A 24,305-nucleotide genomic window follows, 5' to 3' on the forward strand; every position below is an offset into this window, starting at 1 on the left:
CACAACGGTTAGCACTGTTGCCTCATGGTGCCAGGGATGCAGGTTCGATTCCAGCCTTGGGTGACTGCGTGGAATTTGCACGTTTTCCCCATGCCTGCGTGGGTTTCCTCAGGTGCTCCAGTTTCCTCCCACAGTCCAAAGATGTGCAGGTTAGGTGGATCGGCAGTGCTAAATTGCCCCTTGTTGTATAGGTTAGGGGGATTACAGGGTGAATGAGGTTACTGGGGTAGGGTGGTCCTGGGTGAGTTGCTTTTAGAATCAGTGCAGACTAGATGGGCCGAATGGCCGTCTCCTGCACTGTAGGGATTCTATGATGAATTCTGTTTCTCTTGCCAGTAACTTAATGTAGAGGCAGGCACTTTAACTTGTTTACCTTGCGCTTCAGGTCTGAATCCTCCAGCTCTGCAGCAGCAAAACCTGCCACTTGAGCCCAGCAAACTGAACTCTCCTCACATGAAGCAAGCAAGAAAGGAGGAACTGGGGAATCTAATGCCTTCTACTTGACCAGTAATTGCTGTTCTCGCAGTGTCCAAAGCAGCCACACTTGCACATAAACCCCCTCACTTGGCCAATGACCTCTGTTGTTCTGGCACTGTTTTGAATCCAGACCCCCAATAGAGCATGGGCCCTGGTGTTTTGTAACCCCTTTCTCCTGGGCACTGGTCGTCAGAAGCTCCATTTAGGATGCTGCAGAGTTGCTGGATCTGATTTACTTCATTCTAACCCAACAAGTGACATTTTTCAAGTTTAAGGCAGTGGCAAAGGAATAAATTTGGGTCAAACATGTAGAAGCACCATGCAATGGATGTCACCTACTGGTGACATACCAGCCATAGGTGCCATACATTGGATTAAAGATCAAGTCTTGGAGCACACCACAGATGACCATTTGGGTGTTGTCGATGTCCTAACTAGGGTAGGTAATTGTAGAACCATGATAGAATAGTGTTTGGGGCGGAAGAGAAAGGCAGTGGATGATGCAGCAGAACAGTCTGAAGAATTGTGCTGGCGATCATGCAGTTTACCTGTTGTGGGTGGGATGGAAGTCACTGAAGTAATTCAAACATAAATGGTTGAAAAAGTGGGAATTGAATTTAGTGGCATTGATCTTTCCAGAAGAGGTTAGGAATAGACAAATAAAGAAAAGGCTGAGGGTTTGCAAGTTAGCTTACAATAATGCTAAAGATTAAACATGCTGCTGTTCAATAACAATGAGAAGTCTCAACACCAGGTTCAAGTCCAACAGGTTTATTTGGAATCACGAGTTTTCGGAGCGCTGCTCCTTCATCTGATGAAGCAGCAGCGCTCCGAAAGCTTGTGATTCCAAATAAACCTGTTGGACTTAACCTGGTGTTGAGACTTACTGTGCCCACCCCGGTCCAACGCCGGCATCTTCACATGTTCAACAGTAAGACTTTAAAACCTATTTTGTCTACCTTTTTCACAGAAGGGACACTTTCAATCATTTGACAACTTGGTTAGAAGATGCTCGCCAGCATTCCAACTCCAACATGGTCATCATGCTTATTGGAAATAAGAGGTAAAATTTTAATTAGCATATACAGCAACCAGAAAGATAGCAAAAGCTGACTAGATTCTCTCAAGCTGACTGTAAAAACTGAGTATTATGATGGGAAGACAAGAATTGAAATGCTTCTAGCACGGGAGGCCATTAGGCCTGTCATCTGTACCAACTCTGCAGGAGCAACTGAGTATTTCACACTCCTGCCCTTTCCTGTAGTCCCTTTTTGTTCAGATGCCAATCCAATTTCTTATGAATTAAATCTGCTACCACCACACTGGCAGATCCCAGCCACTAAAAGCATGTTTAAAAATAAATCATGTCACCATTGGTTCACCTTGTATCAGCATCCTCTGGTTTTTAACCCTTTTGCCAATGGAACAGTTACTAATTACCTATCTCTCCAGACCCCTCATGATTTTGATCACCTCTATCAAATCTCCTCTTCACCAAGGAGGACAATCCCAGCCTCCAATCTATTCACATAACTGAAGTCTCTCATCCCAGAATCCATTCTCATAAATTTTCTGCATCCTCCAAAACCCCTCATCCTTCCAGATGTATAGTGTCCAGAATTAAATGCAATACTTCAGTTAATGCCAAACCAGTGCCTTGCTCTTGTACCTTATGCCTCCATAGTGCCCAGGATACTGTATGCTTTATTGATCAATTTCTCAACCTGCCTTGCCACCTTCAGCAATTGTGTATACATATCCCTAGGTTTGTATTCTTGACAGGCTTTTGCCATGGTATGCTTTAGTTTATATTATATCTCCTCATTCTTCCTACCAAGAAGTATCATTGCTCTCTCATTATATTTCACCTGCTGTGTCTGCCCAGGAGGCCATCATTCGACTCATCACGTCTGTACTGGCTCTCTGAGCCATTTGCTTTGTATAATTTTCCTGCTTTCTCCCTTAACCCTACATATTGTTCCTTTTCAGATAACAATCTATTTGCCTTTTGAATGCTTTGATTTACCCTGTCTCTACCACACTCGGGCAGTGCATTCCAGACCTTAGCCACATGCTGTGGAAAAAGTTTTTTTTCTTAACTTTTTGTTTGCCAATTAATTAAAATCTGTGCTCCCTCGCTGTTCTTTGTTTCATGAGTTTCTTCCTATCTGTTTTCCAGTCTGGAGAGTGGAGAACAGTGGTTTCCCCCCCCCCCCCCCCCCCAATCTCCAAGGATCAGTGCTAGGACCACTGCCTTTTTGGGATGCATATGTAAATATCTTGGATATTGGAAAATAGAATGCAATTTCAAAATTTGCTCTTGTTACAAAACTTGGGAGATATGGCAAATAATGCAAAAGACTGCAGTAGGACATGGGCTAATAGAGTGAGCAAACTAATGATGGATCGGATGAAATAGAGAAGTGTGAAGTAATGCATTTCAGCAGAAGGGATAGTTGGAAACAAAAACTAAATATGCAGGACAGAAGGGCCTTTAGCTGCACATGCACAATTCTTTGAAGGTGACGACACATACAGGTAGCACAGTGGTTAGCACTGCTGCCTCACAGCTCCGAGTACCTGGGTTCAATTCTGGCCTTGAATGACTGTGGAATTTGCGTGTTCTGCCCATGTCTGAGGCTTCCTCCCACGGTCTAAAGATGTGCAGGTTAGGTTGATTGGCCATGGTAAATTGCCCTTTAGTTGGGGATATTTGGGGTTACGGGAAATGTGACTGGGGGATTGTCGGTGCAGGTTCGATGGACCGAATGGCCTCCTCCTGGGGATTCTATATTGCAAGTAATTGGCAAGGCATATGGGATCCTTGGCTTCATAAATAGAGGTACTAAGTACAAAAGCAGGGATGTTGTGCTGAGGGAAGTAAACTTGCAAGGCTCTGGTGGTTGAGTGAATAAATGGGGCTGGCAAGATTGTTGTGTTGAGGACCAGCATGGACTCTGGGCCAAATGGCCTCCTGCTGAACCTTTATAACTGAAGGCTAGAAGCTAAACTACGAGCAATTAATAGTTTGAACTGCAAGTATACACAACGTTTCATTACTTCCATTGTAATATGCAAAAGCGGTTATAGATCATAGAATCCCTACAGTGCAGAAGGAGGCCATTCACTCTATTGAGCCTGCACTGACAACAATCCCACCCAGGCCTTATCCCTGTAACTCCATGTATTTACCCTGCTAATCCCCCTGATGCTAAGGGGCAATTTAGCATGGCCAATCAATTTAACCTGCACATCTTTGGTGGTTGCACTGATTATTTAAAAATTACTGAAGAATGAGAATTATTTTCACAAAGCATGCCCCTGCAGAACATTTGACAGCTGATTTGCTGTAGTTATTGGCATTTTGGAGCTAATGTAATTCCAACTGTTGCTCCATATAAACTTTTTTTTGTTAAAATCACTCCAACCCCACCATCTTAATAAAAGCAAATTACTGTGGATGTTGGATCTGAAACCAAAAGAGAAAATGCTGGAAAATCTCAGCAGGTTTGGCAGCATCTGTAAGGAGAGGAAAGAGCTGACATTTCGAGTCCAGACGACCCTGAGAGTCGTCTGGGCTCAATGTCAGCTCCTTTCTCTCCTTACAGATGCTGCCAGACCTGCTGAGATTTTCCAGCATTTTGTCTTTTGGTTCTGCGGTCTACCTTTTTTTTCCCCCCCAACTTTGGTAATTCCACACCAGCAGTGACAGAAATTGTCAGATAAAGCCCTGGAAAGCTCTATCATTCAAATTGAAGAAAATAAAATTTCATCCAGAACAATAAACATGCATGCCCCAAACCTCCTTTTGAGGAATATGCATTTTCAAATCTTATTTTATCAGATTGTTTAACCTGAGGATAAGTACTGAACAAACACCTGAAACCTGCACTCATTCAAAAGACTTATTTAAAATTCTCTGCCTCATTTGTGAGTTGTGATTAACACCAGGATGCCAATCCTTCACAATGAAGTTCTGGATAAACATGATTTCTTTTTCATGAATGGATTATAAATGCAAGAGTGGTGATTTGTTGTCCTACCAAAATTCAAGAGATCAATGACTGGGAAGAAGATTGGTGAGAGGATGTTAAGGTGACTGCTGTTAATCTCCACTGTTTCTTTACTGATCAGCAGAAATTGTTTTTCACCAATACCTAAAATGTTCACAATCAAAATAGACCTTTTTATTCTTCCTTGGGATGTGGGTATTGCTGACTGGTTAGCATTTATTGGTTATCTGTAATTGCCCTTGAACTGAATTAGGCCACTTCAGACTTTTTGATTTATTATTGTCACATGTATTAACATACCGTGAAAAGTATTCTTTCTTGCGCACTATACAGACAAAACGTACCGTTCATAGAGAAAAACAAGAGAGTGCAGAATGTAGTGTTAGTCAGAGCTGGGATGTAGAGAAAGATCAACTTAATGCGAGGTAAGTCCATTCAAAAGTCTGACAGCAGCAGGAAAGCTGTTCTTGAGTCGGTTGGTACGTGACCTCAGACTTTTATATCTTTTTCCTGAAAGAAGAAGGTGGAAGAGAGAGTGTCTGGGTTGCGTGTGGTCCTTAATTATGCTGGCTGTTTTGCCGAGGCAGCGGGAAGTGTAGACAGTCAATGGATGGGAGGCTGGTTTGCGTGATGGATTGGGCTACATTCATTTATTTAAGAGACAACTACATTGTTGAGAATTTGGAATCACATGTTGGCAGACCAAGTAAAGATGGCAGATTTCCTTGGAGGACATTAGACCATAGAACAGTACAGCACAGAACAGGTCCTTCGGCCCACGATGTTGTGCCAAGCTTTATCTGAAACCAAGATCAAGCTATCCCACTCCCTATCATCCTGGTGTGCTCCATGTGCCTATCCAATAACCGCTTAAATGTTCCTAAAGTGTCTGACTCCACTATCACTGTAGGCAGTCCATTCCACACCCCAACCACTCTCTGCGTAAAGAACCTACCTCTGATATCCTTCCTATATCTCCCACCATGAACCCTATAGTTATGCCCCCTTGTAATAGCTCCATCCACCCGAGGAAATAGTCTTTGAACGTTCATTGTATCTATCCCCTTCATCATTTTATAAACCTCTAAGTCTCCCCTCAGCCTCCTCCGCTCCAGAGAGAACAGCCCTAGCTCCCTCAACCTTTCCTCATAAGACCTACCCTCCAAACCAGGCAGCATCCTGGTAAATCTCCTCTGCACTCTTTCCAGCGCTTCCACATCCTTCTTATAGTGAGGTGACCAGAACTGCACACAATATTCCAAATGTGGTCTCATCAAGGTCCTGTACAGTTGCAGCATAACCCCACGGCTCTTAAACTCCAACCCCCTGTTAATAAAAGCTAACACACTATAGGCCTTCTTCACAGCTCTATCCACTTGAGTGGCAACCTTTAGAGATCTGTGGATATGGACCCCAAGATCTCTCTCTTCCTCCACAGTCTTCAGGACCCTACCTTTGACCCTGTAATCGCACATTTAAATTAGTCCTACCAAAATGAATCACCTCACATTTATCAGGGTTAAACTCCATTTGCCATTTTTCAGCCCAGCTTTGCATCCTATCTATGTCTCTTTGCAGCCTACAACAGCCCTCCACCTCATCCACTACTCCACCAATCTTGGTATCATCAGCAAATTTACTGATCCACCCTTCAGCCCCCTCCTCTAAGTCATTAATAAAAATCACAAAGAGCAGAGGACCAAGCACTAATCCCTGTGGCACTCCGCTAGCAACCTGCCTCCAGTCAGAAAATTTTCCATCCACCACCACCCTCTGTCTTCGATCAGACAGCCAGTTCCCTATCCAATCGGCCAACTTTCCCTCTATCCCACACCTCCTCACTTTCATCATAAGCCGACCATGGGGGACCTTATCAAACGCCTTACTAAAATCCATGTATATGACATCAACTGCCCTACCTTCATCAACACACTTAGTTACCTCCTCAAAAAATTCAATCAAATTTGTGAGGCACGACTTGCCCTTCACAAATCCGTGCTGACTATCCCGGATTAATCCACATCTTTCGAAATGGTCGTAAATCCCATCCCTAAGGACCTTTTCCATCAACTTACCAACCACCGAAGTAAGACTAAAAGGCCTATAATTACCAGGGTCATTTCTATTCCCTTAAACAGAGGAACAACATTCGCCACTCTCCAGTCCTTTGGCACCATCTCCGTGGACAGTGAGGACCCAAAGATCAAAGCCAAAGGCTCTGCAATCTCATCCCTTGCCTCCCAAAGAATCCTAGGATACATCTCATTGGCCCAGGGGACTTATCGACCTTCAGTTTATTCAGAACTGCTAATACATCCTCCCTCCGAACATCTACTTCCTCCAGCCTATTGGCCTATAACACCTTCTCTTCCTCAAAAACGTGGCCCCTCTCCTTGGTGAACACTGAAGAAAAGTATTCATTCATCACCTCTCTTATCTCTACTGACTCCATACACAAGTTCCCACTACTGTCCTTGACCGGCCCTAACCTCACCCTGGTCATTCTTTTATTCCTTACATAAGAGTAAAAAGCCTTGGGGTTTTCCTTGATCTGACCCACCAAGGACTTCTCATGTCCCCTCCTAGCTCTCTTAAGCCCCTTTTTCATTAACATTAGCGAGCCAATTGGATTTTTTACATCAATCGATGATGGATTCATGGTCAAAATTCCAGATTTTTATTGAATTTCACCATCTGGGATTTGAACCTGGGTCCATAAGACCATAAGATATAGGAGCAGAATTAGGCCACTCGATCCATCGAGTCTGCTCTGCCATTCAATCATGGCTGATATTTTTCTCATCCCCATCCTCCTGCCTTTTCCCTGTAACCCCTGATCCCCTTATTAAGCCAGAACCTATTTATCTGTCTTAAAGACACTCAATGACCTGGCCTTCACAGCCTTCTGCAGCAAAGTTCCACAGATTCATCACTCTCTGGCCGAAGAAATTCCTCCTCATCTCAGTTTTGAAGGATTGTCCCTTTAGCCTGAGGTTGCGTCCTCCTGGTTCTAGTTTTTCCTACTCTTGGAAACATCCTCTCCACGTCCACTCTATCCAGACCTCGCAATTCTGTAAGATCCCCCTCATCCTTCTAAACTCCCAAGTACAGACCCAGAGTCCTCAACCATTCCTCATATGACAAGCTCTTCATTCCCAGGATCGTTCTTGTGAACCCCCTCTGGACCCTTTCCAAGGCCAGCATATCCTTCCTTAGATACAGGGCCCAAAACTGCTCACAATACTCCAAATGGAGTCTGACCAGAGCCTTATACAGCCGTAGAAGTACATTCCTGCTCTTGTATTCTAGCCCCCTCGACATGAATGCTAACATTGCATTTGCCTTCCTAACTGCTGACTGAGCCTGCACGTTAACCTAAAGAGAATCTTGAACATGGTTTTCCCTTGTTTTGGATTACTAGTCCAGTGACAATAACACTGCCACCATTACCTTGACCAGACATTGGCTGCGACTTTCTGGCTGTGTTGTGCCTGCTGTAGATTGCGTTGGGGTCGGAGAATCACGAGTGAGGTATTTAGCACCAGCATTGAACCCCGTTTTAACCCTCCCAGCCACCATGCCCGGACGTAATTTGGTTCCTGTCCAGTGAGGGTGGGAACCAGATCAGTATATTTAAACAAGTATTTAAATATGTTTTGTTAGTTTCGGGCTGGATTTTTCCTGCTCTCGGAATTCTCTGACCCTTGGGCACAGCAAGGACCCAACGTGAATCATTACTAGTCTCCACATCTCCACAAACGGAAACCAAATGTGATAGCCATGCTGGGATGGTGGGGGAGGCTATTGAAGCCCCCGGGTGATTGGGCAGTGCCCACCTGGCATGCCAGCTGCCAGCAATCTATGTTGGTGAGAGGGTCTGGATGTCTATGGAGGGGGCAGGAAGAGATTTCATTTTCACTTTCAGATCAAGACACCCTTTTAAAGTGGTGCCCAATCTGAGGCCAGGCTTGTTGGTGTATTTGGACCCCACCCCTCTCCCAAGAAATGATCAACTGTGGGAAAATTGTGATCTCGTTCACGCCGGACATGCCAGAGCAAATTACTCTGCCGTTATGTCATGTAAACCTGGGAAATTGTATTTTCAAATGCGCCTGACAATGTACTATCCTTTTCCAAACATTATTTTGAACTTCTATATCAGATCTCCTCTTGATCTTGGCTTTAAGTGTCCTGGTTGCTCAAGTCTCTCATAACGAAAACATTTTATCTATGGTATATGAAATCTCTTCTGTTTTCTGTGGCCTTGGCATCTTTAACAAGTAAGGTATTCAGTTTTATTACCTCTCAGTAAAACAGCTTTGCAAACTTATCCATCTACTTTAATTGAGATGTCTAAACTTTGGTGTCTGTTGCTTGACTTACAAAATTTTGCCATATAATCTGCATTTTAAGTCCCTTAAGCTCATCTTTTCCTGCTAATATCAACGTATCTCTGATTAAATTTATTTAATCCTTACATATGACTAGTTGGTCACCATGATTTCCGTATTTCTGGGACATTATAGCTTCCGTTTGGATGAGAATTTTGAGAATTCAGTTCTTTATTGATGTCACTATCCCCAACCAAGATGGTTGATGATTTAGTGGCTGCTATCAACACCCTTCTTAGCCATGATCATCACCATTTACATTACCTTTGTCTTTTTGTCCATGACATCTTTATCAATTCCCACCCGCATCCTCTTCCTCACCCTAACAGTATAAATATCATCCTATTTTCTATTGTCTTCAACTCTGATTAAGGGTCAAGCAAACTCAATATTAGCTTTATTTTCTCTCCACAAATGCCATCAGACCGGTTGAGACTTTTCAGCAAGGGTTGATGATTTGAAGTCCTCCACCATTTTTGAAATTTTGACACTCTAGTAGATTTTGTGGAAGAGCTGGGGAGTCATCCCTGGGGTTCTGACCAATATTTTCACCTGTCAACATCTAAAACAATCACTTTGATCATTCGCACATTTGTGTGCAAATTGACATGTTTCCTACATTGTAATAATTATTATACCTCAAGTACATATTTGGCTGTAAAATGCTTTTGGAAAAAGTGTCCTATGGTCATAAAAGGCACTATCAATACAAGTCATCTTCCAAAATTTTTTACATAAAGTTTTCAATTTATCTTTCTGTCCCAATTTTCTAATCTGTCATTAGCATTTGCCATTATTAGCAATAGAGTATACCATGTAATTTTGCCATAAGTGCTTAGAATTACATATCTAGTATATTAAATCTAATGTTGACACTTGATTGTTGTCGCATTCTATCCCCTTGTTTACATTTAAGTTGGGCTTTAGCAATTTTTTATTCATTCGAGAGATGTTGGCTTTGCTGGTTAGGCCAACATTTATTGCCCAACCCTAATTGCCATTGAGAAGGTTGTGGTGAGCTACGTTCTTGAGCCTCTGGAGTCCACGGGGTTTAGGTACACAGTGCTGTTTAGAAGGGAGTTCCAGGATTTTGATCCAGCAACAGTGAAGGGACAGTGCTATATTTCCAAGTCAGGATGGTGAGTGACCTGGAGGGGAACCACCAGCTGATCGTGTTCTCATGTCTGCTGCCCTTGTCCTTCTAGATGGGAGTGGTCACGGATTAGGAAGGTACTGCCTAAGGAGCCTTGGTGAGTTCCTGCAGTGTACCTTGTAGATGATACACTGCTGCCACTGTTCACTGATGGTGGAGAAAGTGAATGCTTGTGGATGGAGTGCCATTCAAACAGACTGCAACATGCAGGGTGGTGTGGAGCTTTGAATGTTTTTGGAGTTGCACTCATCCATGCAAGTAGAGAGTATTTCATTACACTCCTGACTTGTGCCTTGTAGATGCAGGAATCCCCTCTGCAGACAAAATGAATATGTTTATGCCTTGCACTTTGCTTGAATTACCTGGGGGGCCCATAGTACCTTGTTGCTTTCTTCATGGCTTCAGCCAATCAGAGTCTACTTGCCAATAAATCAACTCTCCCTTCTGTAGTGAGTTGATGTGATCATTTGAAATTTGGTGTTCTTGTCCTGGTGCAAGCAAGGTGAAAAACTGCAATGCAATCTCTTTTCTGCAAGGTGCAAGTATAAGTCCCAATTGCTGGATTGGACTGGGAACAATGGAAGATATTGACATTGCAGATGGTGCTAAATGTTGTAAAGAGGTGAAGAACAGGAAGGAATGAAGTTGGAGTTGAGATATTTAGTTGGTCATTTTGACCAGAGCACGGTGCTTTCAGCAGTGAGAACTGGCCTGAGGGGATTTAAGTAGAGTTGTGGGGAAGGTAGAGTGAAACTGAGGCAGTGATGTTTTTTTTTCAAATGTTAGACATGAATTCATAGGGAGAGAACTGATTCATCAACATTAGATTTTTTTGGGTTTCTGAAAGGGTGTGGGAGCCAGGAAAGATTTTGCGATTGACTATCCTGTTGAGATGCAGACGTATTGTGAGCAGAGGTTCAGAATAACAGGATCAGCTATTGAGTGGCCATTTGTTCATTGTATCTACATTGCTCATTAAGAATACTCATACAATTGTGTCTCGACACGGGTTGGCTTTATTTAGGAGGAAGTAAACAGCAGAAAAAGACGTGAATTTTTCTTTTCAATGTGAAAACGTTTTGGGTTTTTTCATTCGTACAGTGACTTGGAGTCAAGACGGGAAGTGAAGAAGGATGAAGGGGAAGCTTTTGCAAGAGAACATGGCCTCATTTTCATGGAGACTTCTGCAAAGACTGCTTCCAATGTTGAAGAGGTAATTTGACTTCGCATTTTAAGTGCTATAACTGTTCATTTTAGTAGTCATTTCTAGAAATGTGAAATGGACTTGGCAGCAAACATTTTGCAATGAGTGAGAACTTTCTCAGAGCATGTGTAACCTTTGGGCTGGTTTCTTTGGTACAAACTTGGAGAAATTAACCCATCTACCTGCTTGGATATTATATGTTGGCAATTTTTTTGGACTATTTTATTAACTGCAGTCTTGGAGATATATTTCAACCGTCGCACCTCCTGGCAGAGTGAACTCTGATCAGAAGGAATCTCGTGTCCAGTTAGTCATCTGTTAAATTTGATTTCAATTTGTTTTTTTGTAGTCACTTTATAATGTCACAAGAATTAATCCATCAACTTTGAAGGTCAAACAAAGGAAGACTTCTGTATTGTCCTAAAACTTAACTGCAATGAAATTTGCACTGAATACAAAATTGGAGTGAATTATAGATATTATGTATTAACAGTAGCTGCTAGGTCACCATAATTGCCACTGGTTGCAAAGGAGAGAATATTCAGATTGTTGTGGAAAACTGAATATAGCAGCAGACTGACACAATTTCTACAAATGGTCAGGATTCAAAGGGTTTGAATTTCAAAGTTCTAACTCTGGCTACATCAATATGGATCTGCTTAATTTGTAGCATTGCAGATAGTGAACCATTGCCTGTGCCTACTTAAGTCCTGGTTTTGCATTATGCTTACTGTGGTGTTTTAAAATAACTTGTCAAGACCAACATTTGCTGGAAAATTGGGGTAGGAACTCGCCTAAATAATGGTGCATGCCACCACTCATGCCAATATCATTTGTAGTTTTGTCATGCTTTCTGTTCATAAGTTACCAAATAAGTAAATATTGATGGCAATTAAAATGCTTGTGTCGCAGTGTGTCAATGGTTTTCACAATGCCATCTGTTTTTTGTTGAGATCCTCATGAAATACCCGATTCCCGGCTCGGGTTACTGTCTGTGTGGAGTTTGCACATTCTCCTCGTGTCTGCGTGGGTTTCCTCCGGGCGCTCCGGTTTCCTCCCACAGTCCAAAGATGTGCAGGTTAGGTTGATTGGCCAGGTTAAAAATTGCCCCTTAGAATCCTAAAATTAGTAAATTAGAGGGATTAGCGGGTAAATATATGTGAGGGTACGCCTGGGTGGGATTGTGGTCGGTGCAGACTCGATGGGCCGAATGGCCTCCTTCTGCACTGTAGGGTTTCTATGATTTCTATGAAATACAATGAGCATCACCTTTTTGTGTGATGACTAGAAACAGTTCAGACTTCATTGTGGGGCAAGTTATCAATCTCCTGGAAACTTCAGGGGATTAAAGTGACTGCAATGAAGACATTTCACTTGGCAAACGGTTTAAATATGCATGAAGTACAGAATTGTTATGCTATAAAGGTTTGGACATTATTCCAGGGCGCAAAATGAATCAACATTTTTAAATTTAACATTTAATGCCAAAATAACAATTCATTTCAGGAAGGAATCTACAGGCAGTTTCTCAATTAACCAGTGTACATTTCACCATAGCATAGCTCTTAAATTGTGTACTGACAATTTGGTTTGTGGCTAACTCAACAAATTAACAAAAGTTGGGGATCCAGCTAACTGGCAGGTTATTAGTTTATATTTGAGAAGTATATTCGACCAGTGGCAAGATTGGAGATGGCAGAAAAGTATTGCAAATATAAAAGATTAGAATGCTGACTTGAACCCTTAAGGAATGGAAGTAATAGATAACTGAAAGATCACCAAAGCCAGTAGTTGAGGGTTTGCAACAGAGCTTGTCCCCATCTGATTCTTTCATTATGTTGGGGCGATGAACCAATGAGAGCCTGAGAAAAGTATTAAAAATTCAGACTAAAAAGATCCTTCTGCAAAGGAGTTTTTTAATTCCTGTGCTGCCTTGTTAAGCTTGCAGATTTAAAAATATATTCGTTCATGGGATTTAGGCATAGCTGGCTAGATCAGCATTTTTTGCCCATCTCTAATCCTTTTAATTTGGTGGTAAACATTTCTTAAACTGTGCAGTTCATATGTTGTAGGAACACCCACAGTATTGTTGGGAATGGAGTGCCACGATTTTGACCCATTGACAGTAGAGAACAGTGGTTAGTGGGGAACATACAGGTGATAGTGTTCCCATGCATCTGCTGCCCTTGTCCTTCTAGGTGGTAGAAGTTGCCGGTTTGGAAGGTGCTGTCGAAGGTGCCTTGATGAGTTGCTACGTTGCATCTTGGAGATGGTAACACTGCTGCCACTGTGCACCAGTGATGGAAGGAATTAATTTTATTGTGATGGATGAGGTGCCAATCAAGTAGGTGTTTTAATTGTCTTCGATGTCAAGCTTTAGTGTTTTTGATGAAAGCAAAATACTGCAGATGCTAGAATCTGAAAAACAAAATGCTGGAAAATCTCAACAGGACTGACCATCTGTGGAGAGAGAACAGTGCCAACGTTTTGAGCCTGGATGACCCTTCATCAGATCAGCTCTGACAAAGGGTTGTCCAGACTCAACGTTGACTCTATTCTCTCTCCACAGATGCTGTCAGACCTGCTGAGATTTTCCAACATTTTCTGTTTTTGTTTGTGTTTTTGAGCTGCACACATCCAGAAAAATGGAGTGCTCCATCAAACTCCTAACTTGTGCCTTATAGATGGTAAATAAGCTTTGGGGAGTCAGGAGAAGAGTTACTTCTACAGAGTTCGCAGCCTCTGACTTGTTCCTTTTGCCATTGTATTTATATAGCTGATACAGTTTGATTTCTAATGGGTAGTCCCTCCCAGGATGTTGATTGCCATTGAATATCAAAGGGCGCTGATTAGATTCTTGGCATTTGTGTGGCAGAAATGCTGATTACTACTTAGCCTAAACCTGAATTTGTCCAGGCTCTGCTACACATGGGCACGATATGGTTCAGTATCGTGAGTCATCGCAAATGGTGCTAAACGTTACACAGTAATCCATAAAGGTCCCTATTTCTGACCTTAAGATGGAGGCAAGGTCATTGATTAAGTAGCTTAAGGTGGTTGGGCCTAGGATGCAACCCTGAGGAGCTCCTGCAGCGATGTCCTAAGACTAAGATTGATCTTCAACCATAGCCGTCTTTCTTTGTGGAAGGGATGTTTTCAACCAGTGGAAGGATTTGACCCTGATTCCCTTCAGTTTTGCTGGGATCCTTGATGCCACACTTGATGCTTGATGTCAAGGGAAGTCACTCTTGCTTCGGGCTTTCAGCTCTTGTCCATGTTTGGACCAAGGCTGCGATGAGGTCAGGAACTGAGTGGCCAATGCGGAATCCAAACTGAGCATCAATGAGCAGGTTATTCCTGAGTAAGTGCCACTTGACAGCACTGTTGACGACTGCTTTCATCACCATTTATAGAGCGTACGTTCATGGGGTGGTAATTGGTCAGGTTGGATTTGCCATGTTTTGTGTGCAAGGTACATCTGGTCAATTTTCACATTTAGAGGTTTAACAACACCAGGTTAAAGTCCCAACAGGTTTATTTGGTAGCAAAAGCCACAAGCTTTTGGAGCCTTAAGCCCCTTCAGGTGAGTGGGAATTTTCACATGCCAGGTCGATGCTGGTGTTGTAGCTGTAATTGAACACTTTGGCTAGAGATGTGGCAAGTTCTGAAGCAAAAGTCTTCAGTATTACTGGAATGATGACAAGACCCATAAATGTTGTAGTATCCAGTGCATTCAGCTGTTTCTTTATGTGGAGTGGATTGAATGACTGAAGATTGGATCTGTCAACAGATCTCAGGAGGAGGCCAAAATGGATCATCACTAAGCACTTCTGGCTGAATGTTGCAAATGCTTCAACCTTGGCTTTTGCACTGATGTGCTGGGCTCCCCATTTATACAGGATGGGGATATTTGTCGAGCCTCCTCCAGTTAGTTTGCTACCATTCATGATTAGATATGGCGGGATTGCAGAGCTTCGATCTAATCTGTTGCTTGTGGGAGTGCTTAGCTTTGTTTGGCATGCAGGTAGCCCTTTTGTGTAAATTCACCATATTGACACCTCATTTTTAGTTATTTCTAGTGCTGCTCATGGTCTGCACTTTTAATTGAACTAGTTAATCTCCTGACTTTGTTAATGGTAGATTGTGGGTTATGCCTGAGGTCACAGATTATGATCAAGTACAATTCTGCTGCTGCCGATTGCCCTCAGTGCTTCAGGCATACCCAATTTTTGAGTTGCTGGATCTATTCAAAATCTATCCCATCTAGAATTGTGGTCATGCCGCATAACATTAAGGATATCCTCAGTGAGTCTCCAGAAGTATTTGTACAGTGGTCACTCCTGCCTATATTGTTGCACAGTAAGAGGTTTAACAACACCAGGTTAAAGTCCAACAGGTTTATTTGGTAGCAAAAGCCACAAGCTTTTGGAGCCTTAAGCTCCTTCAGGTGAGTTGGAATTCTGTTCACAAACAGGGCATATAAAGACACAAACTCAATTTACAGAATAATGGTTGGAATGCGAATACTTACAGCTAATCAAGTCTTTAAGATACAAACAATGGGTGTGGAGAGAGCATTAAGACAGGTTAAAGAGATGTGTATTGTCTCCAGAGAGGACAGCCAGTGAAATTCTACAAGTCCAGGCAAGCTGTGGGGATTACAGATAGTGTGACATGAACCCAATATCCCGGTTGAGGCCGTCCTCGTGTGCAGAACTTGGCTATCAGTTTCTGCTCAGCGACTCTGCGCCGTCGTGAAGGCCGCCTTGGAGAACACTTACCCAAATATCAGAGGCCGAATGTCCGTGACTGCTGAAGTGCTCCCCAACAGGAAGAGAACAGTCTTGCCTGGTGATTGTCGAGCGGTGTTCATTCATCCGTTGTTGCAGCGTCTCCATGGTTTCCCCAATGTACCATGCCTCGGGACATCCTTTCCTGCAGCGTATCAGGTAGACAACGTTGGCCGAGTTGCAAGAGTATGTACCGTGTACCTGGTGGATGGTGTTCTCACGTGAGATGATGGCATCTGTGTTGATGATTCGGCATGTCTTGCAGAGGTTGCTGTGGCAGGGTTGTGTGGTGTCGTGGTCACTGTTCTCCTGAAGGCTGGGTAGTTTGCTGTGGACAATGGTCTGTTTGAGGTTGTGCAGTTGTTTGAAGGCAAGAAGTGGGGGTGTGGGGATGGCCTTGGTGAGATGTTCGTCTTCATCAATGACATGTTGAACCGGAACAGCCGATAGATCCGCAGTGCATCCGAAGAGGAAAGAGTTGAATTGGACTCCTCCGGAAGGCCGCTGCCCACTACTTGACATGTATGCCCAAGCCATCAGGAGGTGCGTCAACACCCAATTCATCAGCCACACTCGCAAGACAGCCACGAACATCACCCAAGCGCAACGCCATCTGTGCTCAAGACCAACCGCAACATTGTCATCAAACCAGCAGGCAAAGGAGGGACCATCGTCATACTGAACAGAACGGATTACTGCAAAGAAGTGTACCGACAACTGAACAACGAGGAACACTACAGACAGTTACCAGCAGATCCGACCAAAGAACACACCCGTCAACTCAACACTCTGATCAAGACCTTTGATCCGGACCTTCAGAGCACCCTCCGTGCTCTCATCCCACGTACTCTACGCGTTGGAGATCTCTACTGCCTCCCAAAGATACACAAGGCAAACACACCCAGCCGTCCCATTGTATCGGGCAATGGGACCCTGTGCGAGAACCTCTCCGGCTACGTCGAGGGTATCCTGAAACCCATTGTACAAAGAACCCCCAGCTTTTGTCGCGACACTACGGACTTCCTACAGAAACTCAGCACACATGGAGCAGTGGAACCAGAAGCTCTCCTCGACACAATGGATGTCTCGGCACTCTACACCAGCATCCCCCGCGATGATGGCATTGCTGCAACGGCCTCAGTGCTCAGCGCCGACAACTGCCAGTTTCCAGATGCAATTTTACAACTCATCCGCTTCAACCTGGACCACAATATCTTCACCTTCAACAACCAGTTCTTCATCCAGACACACAGAACAGCCATGGGGACCAAATTCGCACCTCAATATGCCAACATCTTCATGCACAGGTTCGAACAAGACTTCACCGCACAGGACCTTCAACCAATGCTATACACTAGATACATTGATGACATTTTCTTCCTTTGGACTCATGGTGAATAATCACTGAAACAACTATATGATGACATCAACAAGTTCCATCCCACCATCAGACTCACCATGGACTACTCTCCGGAATCGGTTACATTCTTGGACACGCACATCTCCATTAAGGACGGTCACCCCAGCACCTCACTATACCGCAAGCCCACGGATAACCTCACGATGCTCCACTACTCCAGCTTCCACCCTAAACACGTTAAAGAAGCCATCCCCTACGGACAAGCCCTCCATATACACAGGATCTGCTCAGATGAGGAGGATCGCAACAGACACCTCCAGATGCTGAAAGATGCCCTCATAAGAACAGGATATGGTGCTCGACTCATAGATCGACAGTTCCAACGCGCCACAGTGAAAAACCGCACCGACCTCCTCAGAAGACAAACACGGGACACGGTGGACAGAGTACTCTTCGTCATCCAGTACTTCCCCGGAGCGGAGAAGCTATGGCATCTCCTCCGGAGCCTTCAACATGTCATTGATGAAGACTAACATCTCGCCAAGACCACCCCACACCCCCACTTCTTGCCTTCAAACAACCGCACAACCTCAAACAGACCATTGTCTGCAGCAAACAATGACCACGACACCACACAACCCTGCCACAGCAACCTCTGCAAGACATGCCGGATCATCGACACAGATGCCATCATCTCACGTGAGAACACCATCCCCCAGGTACACGGTACATACTCTTGCAACTCGGCCAACGTTGTCTACCTGATACGCTGCAGGAAAGGATGTCCCGAGGCATGGTACATTGGGGAAACCATGCAGATGCTGCGCCAACGGATGAATGAACACCGTTCGACAATCACCAGGCAAGACTGTTCTCTTCCTGTTGGGGAGCACTTCAGCGGTCACGGACATTCGGCCTCTGATATTCGGGTAAGCGTTCTCCAAGGCGGCCTTCACGACACACGACGGCGCAGAGTCGCTGAGCAGAAACTGATAGCCAAGTTCTGCACACGAGGACGGCCTCAACCGGGATATTGGGTTCATGCCACACTATCTGTAATCCCCACAGCCTGCCTGGACTTGTAGAATTTCACTGGCTGTCCTGTCTGGAGACAATACACATCTCTTTAGCCTGTCTTAATGCTCTCTCCACTCGCATTGTTTGTATCTTAAAGACTTGATTATCTAAGTATTCGCATTCCAACCATCATTCTGTAAATTGAGTTTGTGTCTTTATATGCCCTGTTTGTGAACAGAATTCCCACTCACCTGAAGGAGCTTAAGGCTCCAAAAGCTTATGGCTTTTACTACCAAATAAACCTGTTGGACTTTAACCTGGTGGTGTTAAACCTCTTACTGTGTTTACCCCAGTCCAACGCCGGCATCTCCACATCATGACTATATTGTTGCAGACAGATGCATCTGTGACAGGCAGGAAAGGTCATTTTGCGAATGAGGTCAAGTATGTTTTTTCCCTCGATTCAATTCTAGGAGATCCAATCTAGCAGCTTTGGCTTTGGGACTCGACCAGCTCAGTCAGTAGTGGTGCTACTGAACCACTCTGAATTTGAAACCGCCCACAAAGAATGTTCTGTATCCTGACCGCCCTCAGTGCTTCCTCCAAGTGGTGGTCATCAGCTGAGGGGGACTGGTAGATGGTAACCAGCCGGAGGTTTCCTTGCCCACATTGGGCCTAATGCCAGGAGTCTTTATGGGGTCCAGAGTCCATGTTGAGGGCTCCCATTGTAACTCCTTCCTGACTGTATGCTACTGTGCTACCACTTCTTGTAGGTCTGTATTTTCAGCTGGATCACCAGGGGCAGTGGTGGTAGTGCCTGGGACATTATCTGTAAGGTATGTTTCTCTGAGAATGACTGACTGTCAGGCTGTTGCATGACTACTCCGTGGGACTGCTGTCCTAATTTTTGCATGAAACCCTGGATATCAATAGGGCTCTATGTCTATTGTCATTCCTAGTGCCTGGGTAAACATTGGGCAGTCCATTCAGTTTCATTTCTTTTAGACTTCAGAACCAGTCAAATTGCTGTGGATCTGGAGTCACTTATAGGGCAGATCAGGTGCAGACAGCAGATTTCCTTCCCTAAAGGGCATTGGTGAAACAAATGGGTTCTTATGGCGAACTACAATGGTTTCATGGTCACCATTACTGATACTTATTTCCAGCTGCTGTGGTGGGATTTAAACCATGTCCCCAGGATATTAGCCTGGGCCTCTGGATTCCTTGTCCAGTGACATCATGTTAATGTGTAATTAATGACCAGGATAATGCAAATAGGTTGGACCAAAATTTTTACGGTTGCTTAATGCTGTATACAAAACATCATGGCATACATTGAACAAGTGAATAGCAACTAATGGAACAAGCTTATTAATTTGTCGAAATTGCTTACAGAATAAGTGCAAATGTCCGAATTCAGATTCTTAAACTTGCTCCCCCACCCCTCCACTCTTCAGTGGCAAGGAGATACTTTCCCTCAGCATCAGATTAGCAATTGGGCCTTCAAGACTCCCAGTTGCAGTAGAAAACGGCATTCAATTCCCTGTGACTAAATGGTCCTCTGTTATCACAATCCTTTTTGCTTCCCTCATTTCATTGTCTCCTGTACCACCGTTTGCCCATCCATCCCGCTGCAGATTTTCTCTTATCCCATTGGATGGTGGCAAATGTGATACTACTCCAATGCCTTTGTGGCTTCCTAGCCTGCCTGACTTGCAATCTCACCCTCTTGTTTCCTGATCAACCAAATCTAAATTGCCTAACCTAAGAGTGCCTCCTGTGTCAAAATGTCCAGAAAAGTCTCTCTTTCTCCTCCCCCCCCCCCCCCCCGTCCTTTATTGATCCATTGCAATGTCTGCACCTCTGATCTGAACTCAACAACTGAACCAAAGTTGCTCGAGTTGCAAGTTATTGCTACAGATGTGATTGCCTGGGATCAAGCCAGTCGGAACAGATTCCCACATGCTACAAATACAGCACACCACCTGCATTGCTATCTCCTCTTGTGTTTAATTAAAATTTTATGAATTCATTAAATTTAACTGGAAAGAGCACCTCCTTCCTACTTTGTACCAGATTCTTTACCTCCCATTGGTGTTTCTTGATGTACACCATTTACATTGCTCTTTGTCTTTACTGAAACCTCTGAGCCCTGGTACCATTCCTGTAAATATTCTCTGCTGTGTTCCTCCTGCTGGCATGCAAGCAAAAACTGAAAAAGGAGAATCTGTTAAAGAAAGTTGTGCAATGTTGGTCTGGGGAATCGGATGATCCCCTATGGAACTGCTCAGTCAGTAGACTGGCCAATATTTAAAAACAGTGACCAGCTTGAATGAGTACGCCACTACAGTAACTGGCTTCATTAAGTGTGTAGAAGACTGTGCAGAAGAAGCAAATCTGTGTTTCCCAACTAGAAATCACGGATGAAAAAGATATCCACTGCTTGCTGAAGCCTGGGTCTGAGGCGTTCAAGTCTGGCAACCCTGACCTATTCAAGAAATCCAGATATGATCTACGGAGATTCATCAGATGCCAAAAGAGAGTACCGGACTAAGCTAGAGTCCCAGGTTAGCCCCACAGACTCACTGCCTATGGCATGGTCTATAAGACATAACAGGCTACAAGATGAAGGCATGTAAAATAGCTGGCACAATGCACCCCTCCCCGATGAGCTCGTTTTGAGCAAAAGGTCAGTGAGAGCACGCCCTCTACCCCAGAAGCCTAGGACGAACCTGTATCCAAGGTCACATCGCAGATGCTAGAGCAGCCTTCTCAAAAGTCAACCCACGGAAAGCAACTGGCCCGGATGGGTACCTGGCCAAGCACTCAGATCCTGTGCAGACCAGCTGGCGGGGGTATTTGCAGACATCTTTAACCTCTCTTTACACCAATCTGAGGTCCCTATCTGCTTCAAGAAGATGACCATCATCCCTGTACCAAAGAAAAGCCAGGCAGCGTGCCTTTAATGACTATTGTCCGGTGTCTGCGACATCCATCATTATGAAGTGCTCAAAAGGTTAGTCATGACACAAATCTATTCCGGCCTCCCAGATAAAGGGAGGCCTGGATCCACGACAATTCGCCTATTGCCGCAACAGGTCCACAGCAGATGCCATCTCCCTGGCCCAACACAACCCTGGAACACCTAGACAACAAAGACACACGTGTCAGGCTCCGATTGACTACAGCTCAGCCTTTAACACCGTTATTATTACAAAGCTTACCTCCACCTTCAACACTCATTATTACAAAGCTTATGGCCTGAGGCTCTACTCCCTCTGCAACTAGATCCTAGACTGCTTAACCCACAGACCACAATCAATAAAGATAGGCAATAACACCACCTCCACGATCATCCTCAACACTGGTGTCCCAAAAGGCTGTGTCCTCAGCCCCTTAACTATACTCGTACACTTATGACTGTGGCAAAATCCCCTTCAACTCAATTTTCAAGTTTGCCAGTGACACCACTCTAGTGGGCTGGATCTCAAACAATGACGAGATGGAGTACAGGAAAGAGAATCTGGTGAAATGGTGTGACGACAATCTCTGTCAACAAAGTGAAGGAGATGGTCATCGACTTTGAGAGTTTCTTGGTGTCCAGATTATCACCCAATCAGTCCTGGTTCATCCATGCCACGTTATAGTTAAGAAAGCCCACCAATGCCTCTACTTTCTCAGGAGACTAAAGAAATTTAGTTGATTTTTTTCTTACGTACATATCACTTCAATTCTGTGCTTTTTAAGCTCAAATTTGTTTCCACTCCTGCCATCATTAAGATTGGGGTGGGGGGGGAGGAAGAGACTGGGCCCACCTCCCTTTGGCAACTTCAAAGCAAGAACTTAGATTTTCAATGTCTCCAGCTTGACATAGTTAACACACCTGCCTCCCCCTTACTGTTGTAAAACTGAAGTTTGAATATCAACTTGGGCAACAATGTGGCACACAGATCAGAACTCAAATGAACTTTGGAAAATGTTCTTTTTTTAAAAAAAAAATCTTCTACCTGGGAATTAAAGTCATTTTTTAAGGTTAAAGCTTGCAGCCTCATTTAATTGTCTGAGCTTTATATTAAATTTCAGATGTATGCAGTACTTGATTTTTGTATCCTGCCAGTAGAGGTCAGTATTTTTCATTTTGTTCAGATTATGGCACTGCAACATAATGGGCCAGAATATGCTGACAAAAGTAATTAAAACCGCTTACAACATGCATCTTTATCATGAATGGCAAATTGCTGGTTTCTCAAACTCCGCAGTGGTCATTTGGATATTACCAAATACAAAGTATGGGCACAACAATCTGGTGGCTGGGAATTTCAAAAGCAGTAGAAGAATTTATTTCAAGATGCCATCAACAGCTAAGAGCCAGCAGAACCATTACTGCCATCAACATCTCTGTCCAGGCCCTTGCAAAAGATAGGTATACATCTCTTGATTTGAGGGAAAATCTACCTCAGTCATTGACTATAACCACAGTTGCAGAAGCTTTGAAACACATTTACTATATGCATGATATTCCGGATGAGGTAGAATTGGACAACAGTCCACAGCTAATCAATCAATATTTCTGGTAATTCATAGCAGATTATGGATTCCATCATGTGACCAGTTTGCTACACCATTCGCAGGCTAATGGAAAAGTGGAGACAGTAAAAACTATCAATGTTGACATAGAGTTGGCTTTACTCAATTACAGGACAATGCGATTTTAGCTTTACACCAGCAGACCTATTAATCGAGAGAAGGCTGAACACCCAACTTCTTTGCAATGTAAACTCTGAATCAATATCACTGTACAACACCATGATTGAGTAAGGTGCCCAGAATATAAACACAGATATGCTGTTGAGCTGGTATAATCACTGGTGTAGAGTGAAAGCACTAACACCTTAATACTGGGGGGAAATGTGTGGATAGGAGATAATCAGGCAGAAGGGACACTCGTAGACCACATTCAGCAATCATCATATCTCTTGCACACACCGCTTGGACTTCTCTGGAGAAACAGGCTCTGGTACTCTTAGCCACAAGGCGATGATCATTCCTGTATTACCATGATGGGGCTGACAAGGTGGATTCTATGGCAAACGCCTCGATGAATGAAGCTCGGAGCCCAAGAACTGTGTCGGCTGGCACCCTCAGCCAAAAATACTTGAGACGCGATCAGGGAAAGTTATGAAATAACCAAATAGACTCAAAGGGAGATGTTGGGAATGTAAATGGTTTAACAAAATTTTTAACATTTTGAGGTTAGACTTGGGGGTGAAAAGTAAAATTTTAATGATCGTTAATTAGACAATACTGTTAATGATGTGAGCATAGCATCAGGGTCAGTCGACCAAGTGGCACCAAAGCAGCAAGACCGAGAACACTGTCCAAAAAGCAGTATACTTACCATAGTGTTCATAGTTTTCAGAAAAACTAAATACAAACTTCTCTCCAACTCACTCCTGGAACAAGCCAGAAGGCAATACAAGTAAAGAGCGACAAACCAAACCAGTGAGCAGTTCTATCTTTGATCATTTCCAGCACTGTGCTGTACTTGATTTAAAAACTTCAAGTCACTAGTAGTTTGGTTCAAACTTGTTAAATATTGCATTTGTTTATAGATTATGCTCAGAGCTACATAAGCAAGTGTACCAAAATTTTACATTTCTACCTTTTTTCAAAAGAGTAGAAATGTGTATACTTGCTGTTAAATGTATTTAAGTATATTTAAACTCTCCTGCATTATTGGAATGCCTTGAATTGTAATTAACACAGTTGTGCTTCTGGGTATCTCGAGTAGTTAGGAAAGAGAAAAGACTTGAGATGCTGCAACTAATTCTACAAAGCTGAGAACACAGGTTTAGTGCAGGCGTTTAAGATTATGAAGAAATGTGTTTAGCATGATTATA

At 43.6% G+C, this 24,305-nt stretch overlaps 1 protein-coding gene across 1 annotated transcript in view; it reads left to right on the top strand.

Annotated features, from left to right (window-relative positions):
- Positions 1 to 24,305, top strand: part of rab2a (RAB2A, member RAS oncogene family) — an 89,118-nt gene that overhangs the window by 40,819 nt on the left and 23,994 nt on the right. Inside the window, exons 5-6 of the mRNA XM_078216212.1 lie at positions 1,448 to 1,540; positions 11,136 to 11,247. Of these exons, the coding sequence (XP_078072338.1) occupies positions 1,448 to 1,540; positions 11,136 to 11,247 (205 nt within the window). The remainder of the gene's footprint in view (positions 1 to 1,447; positions 1,541 to 11,135; positions 11,248 to 24,305) is intronic.

This window comes from Mustelus asterias, chromosome 7 (assembly GCF_964213995.1).
Source record: "Mustelus asterias chromosome 7, sMusAst1.hap1.1, whole genome shotgun sequence".
NCBI lineage: Eukaryota > Metazoa > Chordata > Chondrichthyes > Carcharhiniformes > Triakidae > Mustelus > Mustelus asterias.